This window comes from Salmo salar, chromosome 17, assembly GCF_965601325.2.
Source record: "Salmo salar chromosome 17, fSalSal1, whole genome shotgun sequence".
NCBI lineage: Eukaryota > Metazoa > Chordata > Actinopteri > Salmoniformes > Salmonidae > Salmo > Salmo salar.
Window position 1 is genome coordinate 27,295,433 of NC_138307.1, and position 16,830 is coordinate 27,312,262.

General features: G+C 40.9%; 1 protein-coding gene and 1 pseudogene across 5 annotated transcripts in view; both read right to left on the minus strand.

Annotated features, from left to right (window-relative positions):
• pir (pirin) overlaps positions 1 to 1,819 on the minus strand; it is a 100,414-nt gene extending 98,595 nt beyond the window's left edge. Inside the window, exons 1-2 of one of the 4 annotated variants that reach the window (XM_045698483.2) lie at positions 1,572 to 1,819; positions 1,085 to 1,240 (exon numbers count right to left, since the gene is read on the minus strand). In XM_045698483.2, the coding sequence (XP_045554439.1) occupies positions 1,085 to 1,177 (93 nt within the window). In that variant the 5' untranslated portion in view covers positions 1,178 to 1,240; positions 1,572 to 1,819. 4 annotated transcript variants of the gene reach the window in all.
• A 43-nt stretch (positions 1,820 to 1,862) lies between these two features.
• Positions 1,863 to 15,415, minus strand: LOC106563837 (uncharacterized; annotated as a pseudogene). The gene is made up of 11 exons (XR_014381058.1): positions 14,876 to 15,415; positions 13,729 to 13,916; positions 13,384 to 13,421; positions 13,016 to 13,180; positions 12,603 to 12,818; positions 10,120 to 10,456; positions 6,842 to 6,978; positions 6,020 to 6,259; positions 5,551 to 5,721; positions 2,689 to 2,778; positions 1,863 to 2,225 (listed from the first exon to the last, which is right to left on the minus strand). The product of XR_014381058.1 is annotated as an uncharacterized LOC106563837 (transcript).
• Positions 15,416 to 16,830: the final 1,415 nt, after the last annotated feature.

The window sequence follows — 16,830 nt, forward strand, 5'->3', positions numbered from 1 at the left end:
ATTCAGATTTTTTTCTTCTCTGAAATGCTTCCGGTGAACATAACAAAATTACTATTCGAAAACATTGGTAAATTATAATATTGTCATTCAAAGAATAATATATTATCATCTCGTAATTGCTACCGAATGGCCAGATCTCAAAATAACTTTACTGGGAAATCACATTTAGCAATAAACGGGGTGCTATGCTAAGAACAATAAGCTATGCTATACAGTTAGCATCATCTAATATCGATAATAACATTGTAAATATCCCCTTACCTTTGATTATCTCCATCAGAAGGCACTGCCAGGAATCCCAGGTCCGGAACAAATGTGGTTTCTTTTGACAAAGTTCATAATTTATGTCCAAATAACACCAAGTAGTTAGCGTTCATTATGCTCCCACAAAACGTGGTGGGGGGGGTTGTAAAATCACGCCGAAAAGCTAAAAAAAAACTAGTAAATAATCTATTTACGTTCGTTCAAACATGTCAAACGTTGTTTAGCATTAATCTTTTGGTCCATTTTTAACGTTAAACATCAGTAATATTTTCACACAACCTATCCTATGTCTTGATAAACAATTAATGACAAACTCACGCTTCTCAGATTTATGCGCAGGCGCAAAGAAATGAAGTGACGACATGTCAACTTCCTTGCATTCTAATTTGCTCTCTGTTTATCATAGACGCTTCAAACAACTTTATAAAGATCGTTGACATCTAGTGGAAGCCGTAGGTGTTGCGAAATGAATCCTTTCTCACTATGGTATCTATAAAACAATGACACTAAATAGTACAGTCACAAAATTCACATTTTTTTTGTATCTATTTTTCACAGGTTTTTGCCTGCAATATGAGTTTTGTTATACTTACAGACACCATTCAAACTGTTTTAGAAAATTCAGAGTGTTTTCTATCCGAATGTGTTAATAATATGCATATCCTAGCTTCTGAGTTGGTGTAGGAGGCAGTTAAAAATGGGCACATATTTTTTTCAAAATTTCTCAATACTGCCCCCGAGCCCCAACAGGTTTTAAAAGGATATTATTAAACATGATAAACTAGGCAGATGTAAGACAGACAGTATGACAGTAACTCACCTCCTTTCTTCCTATGCTTCTGCGGACATGGGCTCCCACACCTTCTACCTGCTCCACACTCAAAACTGTCTTCACAACTCTTCTTATCCTCATTGTAGAGGATAGGGTTATTTACTAGTAGTACCTTATTTATTATGGTACACTTGAACAAAAATACTGAAGAGAAAAGGAAAAATAACTGCATTGAATATATAGCCTAAGCCTTCAAATACCCACCGTTGATGTTCAACGTCAATACAAAACATCACGTCAATACCAAACACCATAATGAGTGTTTGTTATTAGATGTTACAATATTTCTTATTTTGCTAAGACTTTTATTGGGATAATATGGAGTAAAAAGACAACATGACAGATCAATAACAGCATCGGTCTCTAGCTAGGATAAATTAAGTTTAGCGGACTAAACTCCACTCCATGGTGAAGAAAAACTTCCTTCTCCGTGGAGTGGAGTTTACTTTAATACATGAAACTCAATGTCACTAACCTGGCAGAAGTTGGATGTGGACTCAACAAGACTAATTTACTCCGAATATCAACTACAATCACGCAAGCACGTAATGTAGGCTATCAAATCCTCCCAGTGTGTTGGCAACAACAAAATTAGAAGCCTATCATCATTAGAAGCCTATCATTAGGAGCCTATCATCTTCCAAGCGCAGTCATGTTGTTGTCGCGGTGGCCAACACTGCATCTGTTGCGCATGTACGGACATGAAGGGCGTGGCTTAACCGCAAGGGATTAGTTTGAATTAAAAAAGAGGGGGGGGGGGGGGGGGGGGGTTAGTTTATTCTCAGATAGGAAGGGGTGAGGTGTAGTTTATTAGGAAGGGGGGTCGTTTATTCTGAGCTAGGAAGGGGTGAGGTGTAGTTAATTCTCAGCTAGGAAGGCAGCTGAATCCATGATCTATCGCTGCGTAAATCTCCCTTTGACATCAAAACATTATTTGCGCTAAGGTCTTTAATCATAACCACATCAGCCCGTGCATCTGTTGAATGTATTCTTCGGTGTGTGCTCTCTCCACGGTGGTTTGTGTCCCTGTCCCTTCGTCACCACTCTGGCTGTGCTGGAATATTATGTCCTTCGCGATGCGCGCACTTGAAGCCTGTCCTCCTGCCAGATTCAGCGCGTGTGGACCAACCTGTTTGTGACAACAAAGGGAATCCAGCTGAGTCACACTGACTGTACAGTGTTACATAACCAACTCTCTCTCTAACTCTCTATCGACAAGTACCCTACAAAAGAGATTCTCACATAGGTCTACTTTCCAAGCCATATTTAGTAGGTTTTTGCTGCCTATATTTCAGAGCCTATATTGCGGCCTTGAAAGACTAAAGAAAATACAAGTTTATAAATATATCAAAAGGCTATCCCTCCTCTGCTGCGTTTTTGCCAACACTCAATTGGGTTATAATTCCACCACTACAAAACCCAGAAAAGCTACTTTTATTTTAATCCATATGGGCATTTTTTCATTACATGTGTCTGTCAATGCTTTGACAAATTCCCAGCAATATGAATGAAATATTTTCCCTCTGACATTCCATTCTATTATTTTCTACAAAATGTTTTCATTGTGTGATTAGCAAAAAATATCAATATACCTGAAGTGCTGTGTACTGTCCCATCAGGTACAGAGGACATCCTGGAGCCCACTGCAAGCTTTCAGATATACAAGGCCAGCCATCCAGGACCTTAAGTTGAGACACGTTGTAATTAGACTTGGATCAAATGCAGGTAACTGTAATATAGTAGTATAACATAGTATAGTAGTATAGTATAGTAGTAGTCTATAGTAGTATAGTAGCAGCCTATAGTATAGTAGTAGTATAGTAGTAGCCTATAGTAGTGTAGTATAGCAGTAGTCCATAGTAGTATAGTAGCAGCCTATAGTATAGTAGTATAGTATAGTAGTAGCCTATAGTAGTATAGTATAGTAGTAGCCTACAGTATTATAGTATAGTAGGAGCCTATTGTATAGTAGGAGCCTATAGTATAGTAGTATAGTAGTAGCCTATAGTATTATAGTATAGTAGGAGCCTACAGTATAGTAGTATAGTATAGGTGTATAGCAGTATAGTAGTATAGCATAGTAGTATAGTATAGTGGCAGCCTATAGTATAGTAGTATTGTAGTAGCCTATAGTTTAATATTAAATTAGCAGCCTATAGTAATATAGTAGTAGCCTGTTAATAGTATAGTAGTATAGTATACTAGTATAGTTTTAGCCCATAGTATAGTAGTATAGTAGTATCCTATAGTAGTATATTCAACTAGTATAATTGTATAGTACAGTAGTATAGTATGGTATAGTACAGTTGTAGCCTATAGTATAGTATAATAGTATGGTATGGTATAGTATAGTAGCATAGTATAGTAGTAGCCTATAGTAGTATAGTATGGTATAGTAGGATATAGTATAGTAGTGGGCTATAGTAGTATAGTATAGTAGCATAGTATAGTAGTTGCCTAAATTATAGTATAGTAGTAGCCTATAGTAGTATAGTATAGTAGTAGCCCATAGTAGTATAGTATAGTAGTAGCCCATAGTAGTATAGTATAGTAGTAGCCTATAGTAGTATAGTATTGTGGTATAGTATAGTAGTAGCCTATAGTGGTAGAATATAGTAGTAGCCTTTATTAGTATAGTATAGCAGTATAGTAAAGTAGTAGCCTATATTAGTATAGTATAGTAGTATAGTACAGTAGTAGCCTATATTATAGTAGTAGCCGATATTAGTATAGTAGTGTAGTATAGTAGTAGCCTATATTATAGTGGTATGGTATAGTAGTAGCCTATTAAGGTATACTATTAAGGTATAGTATTAAGGTATAGTAGTGTAGCCTATTAAGGTATAGTAGTGTAGTATAGTAGTATAGTAGTAGCCTATGGTAGTATAGTATAGTAGTAGCCTGTAGTAGTATAGTAATAACCTATAGCGTTGTAGTATAGTATAGTAGTAGCATATAGCAGTATAGTAGTAAACAACAGTATAGTAGTATAATAGTATTGCAGTGTAGTATAGTAGTAGCCTATAGTATAGCAGTAGCCTATAGTAGTGTAGTATAGTATAGTAGCATAGTATAGTAGTTGCCTAAATTATAGTATAGTATTAGCCTGCAGTATAGTAGTATGGTAGTATTGTCATGTAGTAGTAGCCTATAGTATAGTAGCGGCCTATAGTAGTATAGTAGAGAATCATAGCATAGCAGTAGCCTATAGTATAGTAGTAGAGTAGAGTAGTAGCCTATGGTATAGCGGTTGCATATAGCAGTATAGTAGTTGCCTGTAGTATAGTAGTATAGTATTGTAGTAGCCTATAGTATAGTAGTGTAGTATTAGCCGTAGTAGTATAGTATAGTAGTAGCCTATAGTGTATTAACCTAGCATCTTAGCAGCCGATAGTATAGTAGTATAGTATGGTAGCACCGTATAGTATAGTAGTATCCTATAGTATAGTAGCATGGTATAGTATTATCATGTAGTATAGTAGTATCCTATAGTATAGTAGTATACTAGACGCCTGTAGTGTAGTAGTATAGTGGTATTGTGGTGTAGTATAGTAGTAGATAGCAGTGGTGGAAAAAGTACCCAACTATCATACTTAAGTAAAAGTAAAGATACCTTAATAGAAAATGACTCAAGTAAAAGTAAAAGACACCCAGTAAAATAAACTTGAGTAAAAGTATAAAAATATTTGTTTTAAAATGTACTAAAGTATCAAGAGTAAAAGTATAAACCATTTTAAATTCCTTATATTAAGCAAACCAGATGGCACCATTTTCTTGTCCAACATTCAGTCATAATTTACAAACAAAGCATGTGTTTAGCGAGTCTGCCAGATCAGAGGCAGAAGGGATGTTCTCTGCAGAAGGGATGACCATGGATGTTCTCCGTTTAGTGAGTCCTCCAGATCAGAGACAGTAGGGATGACCAGGGATGTTATCTGTTTAGTGAGTCCACCAGATCAGAGACAGTAGGGATGACCAGGGATGTTATGTTGATAAGTGTGTGAATTGGACTATTTTCCTGTCCTACTAAGAATTAAAAATGTAACAAGTACTTTTGGGTGTCAAGGAAAATGTATGGGGTAAAAAGTACAATATTTTCTTAAGGAATGTAGTGAAGTAAAGGTAAAAGTAGTAAAAAAATATAAATAGTAAAGTAAAGTACCGATACACCAAAAAATGACTTAAGTAGTACTTTAAAGTATTTTTACTTAAGTACTTTACACCACTGTAGTATAGTATAGTAGCATAGTCATTTTGTACAGAGGTAGCTCGGTTGGTAGAGCATGGCACTTGCAACGCCAGGGTTGTGGGTTCGATTCCCACGGGGGACCAGTATTTAAAGTGTAATAAAACGTATGCGCTCTACTGTAAGTCACTCTGGATAAGAGCGTCTGCTAAATGACTAAAATGTAAAATGTAAAAAAAAATTGAGATATGATATGATAGCAGCACACCTGAATAGGGAATTCCTTGAAGACAGAAGAGAGCATAGGATCTTGGTTGATGTCCAGTTTGCATCCTGTAGGCAGCCATATCCTGTCCCCAGTCCAAGTCTCACAGCCATTCTGTCCACACAGTGACAGTCTCCACACCTGGCTTTCATAGCACCACTTAGCTTCAGTCACCTGTAGAACACAACAGGTCATGAATCCATAACCACTGTTCACCATGAATACCGTGGCTCTACTTTCTCTCTTTCACCAGATTGTATTGTTTTATGTTTCAAAATGTTAGTTCCAAATGTTAGTTCTCTACTGTGACCCCCAGGCACACACAACCTCTGTCCACCCTCTCTACTGCGACCCCCAGGCACAGAGGTTGTGTGTGCCTGGGGGTCGCAGTAGAATTAATATTATTGATATCTATTTACCTAGCAGTATTATTCTGACTAGTAGTATTACAATATTATTGTTATTTCTGTACCTGGCAGTATGCTCGGACAGCCAGCTGTCCATTCTGGATGTAGGGCTGCAGAGCTGCGTAGGCCTCAGGCGTAACTGCCCCTCCCTTCCTGGCCTGTCTGATCATGGCCAGTCTCTTATGGACGCTGCTCTCGTTGTAGAACTGGCGCAAGTAGGCCAGGCCGTCCATCTTGATGCCATGCTCCACATGGGAGTACCGCCCCACCAGGCTTTCCACGTCACCCACGTCAAACTGCTTCAGCTGGGGGAGAGGACCGAGGCAGAGGGGTTTGGGGTTGGAGATCATGGTGGTCTGACTATAACAGTCTCTTAACATCAAACTGCTTCAGCGGGGGGGGGGGGGGGGGGGGGCACTCTGGAAATGCGATGAACTTCTAGAGTATATTGTTTAAAACAATATGTCTAAAAGTGAACAAAATCAAAAAGGGTACTTTTGAGATATTCATATTATTAGTTTTAATGTTGAATAAATTCATGTGTAAAATTGTATTAAACAATATAGACATACTATATTAAATACATATATAAATACTCCATATTTTAGAGTACTCTATGAAGAGTGTAATGACACCAAGATGTTGTCTGTATCATGTACGGTTCACAGATCATAGGGTCTTACAGGAGGCATGTATACGTCTAAAATTGCCACCTTCACCATGATTTTCAAAACAATGGTTTGTGCTACAAATTTAAAAGTACATTAAAACCTCCTTGATCTTCCAAATGAAGTTTCTATGTGATAATTCCCAGAACTAACAAGTTTCCACTTCAGGAGGAAGGAAAGATAACTGGGACATGGCCATAGATCTAAACAGAAACAGACCTGTAAGTGTTTACGCATCACCCAGGTCACATGACTGGCTCCTTGCTGCAGAGCGATGGAGATGATGTGAGCGCTGGTCAGGCCTCCACCAACCACCACCACCCTCTGGCCAGGCTCACACACCACATAGGGGCCTGCTGGATGGAGACAGAGTTAGTGACACCATGCAGGGACCTGCTGGATGGAGACAGAGATATTGACACTACACTGACTCTTAACAGGAACAGATTGTCCAACACAAATATTTTTTTTATTTGTTTATTTCACCTTTATTTAACCAGGTAGACTAGTTGAGAACAAGTTCTCATTTGCAACTGCAACCTGGCCAAGATAAAACAAAGCAGTTCGACACATACAACACAGAGTTACACATGGAGTAAAACAAACATACAATCAATAATACAGTAGAAAAATCTATATACAACATGTGCAAATGAGGTAGGATAAGAGAGGTAAGGCAATAAATAGGCCATGGTGGTGAAGTAATTACAATATAGCAATTAAACACTGGAATGGTAGAATGTGCAGAAGATGAATATGCAAGTAGAGATACTGGGGTGCAAGGAGCAAGATAAATACATAAATACAGTATGGGGATGAGGTAGATTGGATGGGCTATTTACAGATCAGCTATGTACAGGTGCAGTGATCTGTGAGGTTAGAGTCTCCAGCTTAAGTGATTTTTGCAGTTCGTTCCAGTCATTGGCAGCAGAGAACTGGAAGGAAAGGCAGCCAAAGGAAGAATTGGCTTTGGGGGTGACCAGTGAGATATACCTGCTGGAGCGTGTGCTACGGGTGGGTGCTGCTATGGTGACCAGTGAGCTGAGATAAGGCGGGGTTTTACCTAGCAGAGACTTGTAGATGACCTGGAGCCAGTGGGTTTGGCGACGAGTATGAAGCGAGGGCCAGCCAACAAGAGCGTACAGGTCGCAGTGGTGGGTAGTATATGGGGCTTTGGTGACAAAACGGATGACAATGTGATAGACTGCATCCAATTGGTTGAGTAGAGTGTTGGAGGCTAAGTCGAGGAGGCTAAGTCGAGGATCGGTATGATGGTCAGTTTTACGAGGGTATGTTTGGCAGCATGAGTGAAGGATGCTTTGTTGCGAAATAGGAAGCCGATTCTAGATTTAACTTTGGATGTTTATTGTGAGTCTGGAAGGAGAGTTTACAGTCTAACCAGACTCCTAGGTATTTGTAGTTGTCCACATATTCTAAGTCAGAACTGTCCAGAGTAGTGATGCTGGGCGGGTGGGCAGATGCGGGCAGCGATCGGTTGAAGAGAATGCATTTAGTTTTACTTGCATTTAAGAGCAGTTGGAGGCCACGGAAGGAGAGTTGTATGGCATTGAAGCTCATCTGGAGGTTAGTTAATACAGTGTCCAAAGAAGGGCCAGAGGTATACAGAATGGTGTCGTCTGCGTAGAGGTGGATCAAAGAATCACCAGCAGCAAGAGCGACATCATTGATGTATACAGAGAAGAGAGTCGGCCCAAGAATTGAACCCTGTGGCACCCCAATAGAGACCACCAGAGGTCCGGACAACAGGTCCTCCGATTTGAAATACTGACCTCTATTAGAGAAGTAGTTGGTGATCCAGGCGAGGCAATCATTTGAGAAACCAAGGCAGTTGAGTCTGCCAATAAGAATGTTGTGATTGACAGAGTCGAAAGCCTTAGCCAGGTAATGTCTCTTATCGATGGCGGTTATGATATCGTTTAGGACCTTGAGCGTGGCCAGGTGGAAAGCATGGCCAGCCGTAGAAAAATTCTTATTGAAATTCTCAATTATAGTGGATTTATCAGTGGTAACACTGTTTCCTAGCCTCAGTGCAGTGGGCAGCTGGGAGGAGGTGCTCTTATTCTCCAAGGACTTTACAGTGTCCCAGAACCTTTTTCAGTTAGTGCTACAGGATGCAAATTTCTGTTTGAAAAAGCTAGCCTTAGCTTTCCTAACTGCCTGTGTATATTTGTTCCTAACTTCCCTGAAAAGTTGTACATCACGGGGGCTGTTTGATGCTAATTCAGAACGCCACAGGATGTTTTTGTGCTCGTCAAGGGCAGTCAGGTCTGGAGAGAACCAAGGGCTATATCGGTTCCTGGTTCTAATTTTTTTTTAATGGGGCATGTTTATTTAAGATGGTGAGGACTAAGTACTAAGTAAATAAGTGAATTTCTACATATGATAACTCAAACAGATGCCCTGTCAGTGTGATATTACAGTATTGCAGCCTTTGGCTTGACAGCATTTCATGTCACCTCAACACCAGGAGAGGCCATTGAAGGCACAGTGTCATGTCATGTCACCTCAACATCAGGAGCGGGCATTATTGTACAGTGTCATGTCATGTCACCTCTACACCAGCAGAGGACATTATAGCACAGTGTCATGTCATCTCAAAACCAGGAGAGGGCATTATAGCACAGTGTCATGTCATGTCACCTCTAAACCAGGAGAGGGCATAATTGTACAGTGTCATGTCATGTCACCTCCACACCAGGAGAGGGCATTATTGTACAGTGTCATGTCACCTCTAAACCAGGAGAGGCCATTATAGTACAGTATCATGTCATGTCACCTCTAAACCAGGAGAGGGCATTATAGCACAGTATCATGTCATGTCACCTCTACACCGGGAGAGGCCATTATAGTACAGTATCATGTCATGTCACCTCTAAACCAAGAGAGGGCATTATTGTACAGTATCATGTCATGTCACCTCTACACCAGGAGAGGCCATTATAGTACAGTATCATGTCATGTCACCTCTACACCAGGAGAGGGCATTATAGCACAGTATCATGTCATGTCACCTCTACACCAGGAGAGGCCATTATAGTACAGTATCATGTCATGGCATTATAGTACAGTATCATGTCATGTCACCTCTAAACCAGGAGAGGGCATTATAGTACAGTATCATGTCATGTCACCTCTAAACCAGGAGAGGGCATTATAGTACAGTGTCATGTCATGTCACCTCTAAACCAGGAGAGGGCATAATTGTACAGTATCATGTCATGTCACCTCTAAACCAGGAGAGGGCATTATAGTACAGTATCATGTCATGTCACCTCTAAACCAGGAGAGGGCATTATAGTACAGTATCATGTCATGTCACCTCTAAACCAGGAGAGGCCATTATTGTACAGTGGCATGTCACCTCTACACCAGGAGAGGGCATTATAGTACAGTATCATGTGGAGACATATGGTCCATCTATATAGATGTGTGACTTCTATAGCTTTCAATACCAGAGGATTCTCATCTCAACACACCTGATGAGAAAGAAGAAGAACTCTCTTCCTGTTCCTGGTTCTGGCTTCTTGGTTCCTGTTGCCGTGCTGACCGTGAGGCGGGGTGGTGGTGCATGAGCTGCACGGTGTGCTGCAGGCGTTCCTCAGGGTAGCTCTCTGCTATGGACGACACCCAGAAAGGAATGTTGGCCATCTGGGCACGGGTCGGCCCGGTCGCCATGACGACCCTCCTTGCCTCGAGGACATCCCCATTCTGAAGGAACACCCTGAATGATGTCACAATTCCTTCTGACATGACAGGGGTCAGTCTGTCCACTGTGCCCTTTGTCAGGACACTGTCCAGGCCATATTTGTCCACCTGGATAGAGTAATGTTGTTGTATAGTTATTTTGTTCAGGGTGATTTGAGTTGATGGCTAATAGATTACATGCGTACACATATTACATTATATATCACAAGTTCATAGATTTTAATAATAGATTACATGCATACACATATTACATTATATATCACAAGTTCTTAGATTTTAATGAACAACTACAGTGGCAAGAAAAAGTCAGTGAACCCTCTGGAATTACCTGGATTTATACATAAACTGGTCATCAATTTAATCTGATCTTCATCTAATAACACAAATTATTGTATTTTTCTTGTCTATATTGAATACATAATTTAAACATTCACAGTGTAGGTTGTAAAAAGTATGTGAACCCCTAGGCTAATGACTTCTCCAAAAGCTAATTGGAGTCAGCTAACCTGGAGTCCAATCAATGAGACGAGATTGGAGATGTTGGTTAGAGCTTCCCTGTCCTATAAAAAACACTCACAAAATTTGAGTTTGCTATTCACAAGAGGCATTGCCTGATGTGAACCATGCCTCGAACAAAAGAGATCTCAGAAGACCTAAGATTAATAGTTGTTGACCTGCATGAAGCTGGAAAGGGTTACAAAAGTATCTCTAAAAGCCTTGATGTTCATCAGTCCACGGTAAGACAAATTGTCTATAAATGGAGAAAGTTCAGCACTGTTGCTACTCTCCCTAGGACTGGCCGTCCTGCAAAGATGACTGCAAGAGCACAGCGCAGAATGCTCAATGAGGTTAAGAAGAATCCTAGAGTGTCAGCTAAAGACTTACAGAAATCTCTGGAACATGCTAACATCTCTGTTGACGAGTCTACTATACGTCAAACACTAAACAAGAATGGTGTTCATGGAAGGACACCACGGAAGAAGCCACTGCTGTCCAAAAAAAAACATTGCTGCAAGTCTGAAGTTTGCAAAAGTGGTACCTGGATGTTCCACTGCACTTCTTGCAAAAATATTCTGTGGACAGATTAAACTAAAACTGAGTTGTTTGGAAGGAACACACAACACTATATGTGGAGAAAAAAAGACACAGCACACCAACATCAAAACCTCAACCCAACTGTAAAGTATGGTGGAGGGAGCATCATGGTTTGGGGCTGCTTTGCTGCCACAGGGCCTGGACAGCTTGCTATCTTCGACGGAAAAATGAATTCCCAAGTTTATCAAGACATTTTGCAGGAGAATGTAAGACTCTGTCTGACAAGTGAAGCTCAAAAGAAGGTGGTTGATGCAACAGGACAGTGACCCAAAACACAGAAGTAAATCAACAACAGAATGGCTTCAACAGAAGAAAATACGCCTTCTGGAGTGGCCCAGTCAGAGTCCTGATCTCAACCCAATTGAGATGCTGTGGCATGACCTTGAGAGAGCGGTTCACACCAGACATCCCAAGAATATTGCTGAACTGAAACAGTTTTGTAAAGAGGAATGGTCCAAAATGTCTCATTGTGCAGGTCTGATCCGCAACTACAGAAAACGTTTGTTTGAGGTTATTGCTGCCAAAGGAGGGTTAACCAGTTAATAAATCCAAGGGTTTACATACTTGTTCCACCCTGCACTGTGAATGTTTACAGAGTGTGTTAAAAAAAAAGACATGAAATCTTATAATTGTTTGTGTGTTATTAGTTTAAGCAGACTGTGTTTGTCTATTGTTGTGACCTAGATGAAGATCAGATCAAATTTTATGACCAATTTATGCAGAAATCCAGGTATTTCCAAAGGGTTCACTGACTTTTTCTTGCTGTTCATGAACCCTACAATATAGCAAGCATTCACTGTTAAACTCACATTCACTATCATTAGTAGTCTTCAAGTGTATTAGTGCAGGTCTGGAACAAAAACCTGTAACCCCAGTATCTCTCCAGGAGGAGGGTTAGTTGGTCACTACCAGTTAAGGCCCAAGTCCTACTTGTGTCACACAGAGAAGCATCATTGTTATTGCACAATTTGGTGTAGTGGAGGGACTCACATAGTATGTTTAGTATGGTGCAGTGTTAGGGTCAATTCCATTTCAATTCCAATTGGAAGTTCAGTTAACTTCCTGAATTGACTGAATTGAAATGGAATTCACCCCAACCATGGTATGATGCCTTTTCACTTCAACTCAACTCAAGCCACGGTCACCGTGCATCTCCGACCTGCTGCCTGAAGAAGTCCACACTGAGCCTGGTGCCTGGCAGGCTAAAGTACAGGCTCTTCTGCAGGCCTCTGCTGCTGCTCAGTCTCCTCCTGTCCTTCTTGCCCAGGCGCATGTCATTGAATTAGGCGTTCTCATCCAGAATGAAGGTGTGGTCAGGGAGGCAGTGTAGCTCCGCTGTCCGATCTTTCTCCAGAACAAACTCCTGCAAAGCCCTCTGGGGGGAACCAACACAAAGGGATTATCGGCAAAAACAAGTACACTGCCTGAATTGACTGGATTGAAAACTGAAGAGACCTCAACTCGCATTGTCCAGAAGGAACCATTCATTCAACCCTACAGCTGGGACCATCACCTTGTTGAGTGTGTGTGTCTGTGTGCACCAGGGTGTGTGAGCAGAGGTGATGGATGTACCTTATTGAGTGGGTCTGTGTGCACCAGGGTGTGTGAGCGAAGGTGAGGGATGTTGAGTGCTCTGAACTGGCTCTCCCACAGTGAGGTCCATGCTCCGTATGAGTCCACCACTCTGAAGGCCAGCGGAGGGCAGGATGAAACTGACTCTGGGTCTGGAGCGGCCTGCTACTCGGGCTCGGCTGTCTGCGGTCCTAGGAGATATTACAGACCTGTCAACCAGACAGCATCACCAGCAGAATGGTGTGAACTGGAGAGACTAAAATACAGTCAATACTGTGTCTACTTCAAATTAAGCCTACACCTTCAACCTCGACTAAAACGCACTTTCAATGGAGATTTGCTTTTTAGTCTAGAGACTGGGTCTGGGCCAGGCCTGGAGCGGCCTGCTCCTCAGCTGGCTGTTGTCCTGAGGATGGGGAGACATTAGAGACCTGTCAAACAGAGAGCACTAACAGCAGGCTTTACAGTATATGTGTAGAGAGATTAGAGAGGAATGTCTCTCCTAACTGAAATAAAGAAAGGCCAAAATGTGAGTAAAAACATCGGTCTACTTGATGGTCTGTTTTCCTGGACCCAGATCATGCCTGAGTCTAACCTCTGACTAAAACGTCCCTTTAATAAACATTCACTCTTTAGTCTGGGAACAGGCTTCATCTGGGCCCTTTATGAAAAGCTCATGTAAAAACATTGAGCTCTAGTGTAGTTAGCCTCACTGGTAGCTCCTCCTCTCTTGTTCTTAGAGCGGCTGGTCTTGGCCCTGCCCTGGCTGAGCTGGATCCCCTGGAGGATGTCTGTGTTGGGGGGAGGTGGGGACAGGGCCTGGTCTGGACAGGAGAGCAGGGTGGCCAGGGTCAGGGCATGGGGTCCTCCACCTATTATTAGGACGTCCAACATCACACGGCTGGCATGAGACACACACACGCACAGAAAAAAAGTTACAAAATCGAAATCAAATTAAAAAAACATTCTACTCCTTGGTAAACAGGTGTAGACTAACAGTGAAATGCTTCCTGACGGTCCTTCCCAACAATATAGAGAGACAAAAAGAGAAATAATAGAAAGATAATAACACAAGGAATAAATCCACAATGAGTAACAATAACTTGGCTGTATACACAGAGTACCAGTACAGAGTCAATGATAACTTGGCTGTATACACAGAGTACCAGTACTGAGTCAATGATAACTTGGCTGTATACACAGAGTACCAGTATCGAGTCAATGATAACTTGGCTGTATACACAGAGTACCAGTACCAGGGCAATGATAACTTGGCTATATACACAGAGTACCAGTACCAAGTCAATGATAAATTGGCTGTATACACAGAGTACCAGTACGAGTCCATGTGCACAGGTACGAGGTAATTGAGGTAGATATGTACATATAGGTAGGGATAAAGTGACCAGTCAACAGGATAGATAGTAAACAGTAACAGCAGTGATGAGTGAAAAGAGTCAGTGTAAAAATAGTCATTGCAGATAGTCAGGTAGCTATTTGGTTAACTATTTAACAGTCTTATGGCTTGGGAGTAGAAACTGTTCATATAACACACACACACACACACACACAACCACACACATATGCAGGCATGCACACACACCCAATCACACTCACACACAAACACACACTGTCAATCTCTAACTCTCCATCGCAAAGTACAACCGAGCAAAACAGTGAGTGATTTTGAAACCACTAAGCCTTCCAGAGGGATCTCTACCCTACAGGAATGTGTGGCAGTTTAAGATTTCATGCCAACACTTCAAGCCTACTGCTTCAGATATATTTTCACTTACCATAGGCTAGTTAGTCATTTAGCTACCTAAAAAGTACCAAGACAAAGTAAACACATAACAGTACCTCATTGAACTTTCAGTATCTGTCAACTCAGTTTGTCAAAATACGTAAAGCCTCCAACAGTCACAGTGTGTCAACATAAAACAGTCAACATATACTAAGGCTAAAAACAACTATGCCTGAAAACAACGTATACTACGGCTGAAAACAACATATACTACGGCTGAAAACAACGTATACTACGGCTGAAAACAACATATACTACGGCTGAAAACAACATATACTACGGCTGAAAACAACATATACTACGGCTGAAAACAACATATACTACGGCTGAAAACAACATATACTACGGCTGAAAACAACATATACTACGGCTGAAAACAACATATACTACGGCTGAAAACATATACTACGGCTGAAAACATATACTACGGCTGAAAACATATACTACGGCTGAAAACAACATATACTATGGCTGAAAACATATACTACGGCTGAAAACATATACTACGGCTGAAAACAACATATACTAAAGGCTGAAAACAACTAAGGCTGAAAACAACTAAAGATGAAAATGGTGGTAGCCAGCCCACAGCTGGTCAGGGCTGTAACCCTATCTACCCCAGGAATCTATAGACACAGTTGAGTGTCATTGGCTACCGGGAGGGCTCTCAAAATAGCCTTGTAAAGCAGGGTGGGGTGCTCTGAACTCTCTCACACTCTCACAGCTTATTACCACTGTTATCTAAACTGACGTGATACTGTCCACCAATGGTGCTCCCTGAACCTATAACATCATAGGATTGATATTAAAAAAATATAACAGCACTTTAGTTGTTTTTTAGACCACTAGACTTGAACCAGCAACCTTCTGGCTATTAGTCATTCACTCTAACCTATAGGCTACCTACCAATTGCACTATAGAGACGTCCTATAAATATGATAAATGTGTAAACACACAACCTGGTCTCAGAGCATTTCATTATTCTTTACGTAAGTCCGAGACATCCCATTTAGCATGATATTTTACGTTTCGTATGGTATGTATTATTTTGTGGATGTCCAGCACCCATTTTGTATGATATGTTACGAATTACAATTTGTATGACATGTTATGAATTTGCTAAAAGTATAATATGTTACGAATTTGCTAAGCGTACGATATGTTACAAATTCCAATTTGTTGTGACTAATGTTAGCTAGGTGGCTAATGCTAACGTTAGCTAGGCTAGGGGTTAGGGTTAAGGTTAGGGGAAAGGATAGCTAAAGGCATTATGGTTAGGGTAAGGGTTAGCTAGAATGCTAAGCAGTTGAAAAATAGCAAAAAAGTCGTAAGTACTTGAAAAATTCCTTAGCTAAAATGCTGAAGTTGTCCGTAATTATATTCAAATACGCAACCCTTGGGTTGCTCGACATTCTCGTTATAAAAAACTGCCCATCCACCCCGACCAACCACCCTCCTTTTGTTTTGGCCTTAAGTAACCTTCTGTCTTAAATAACTATACTAAGCGTAACATACCATACTCATTTGAGTGTCTCAGATTTAGAAAAAGAAAAAGCCATATATCAGACTGGCCAATAAAAATAAAAGATTAAGATGGGCAAAATAACACAGACACTGGACAGAGGAACTCTGCCTAGAAGGCCAGCATCCCAGAGTCACCTCTTCACTGTTGAGACTGGTGTTTTGCGGCCCCTATTTAATGAAGCTGCCAGTTGAGGACTTGTGAGGGGTCTGTTTCTCAAATTAGACACTCTAATGTACTTGTCCTCTTGCTCAGTTGTGCACCGGGACCTCCCAATCCTCTTTCTATTCTGGTTAGAGCCAGTTTGAGCTGTTTTGTGAAGGGAGTAGTACACAATGATGTACGAGATCTTCAATTTCTTGGCAATTGATCGCATAGAATAGCCGTCATTTCTAAGAACAGGAATAGACTGACGAATCTGTCACAAAATAAGTCGTACTCTTCGGCGAAAATGTCAGACAGGAGAGAGAAGGACCAAGGCGCATCGG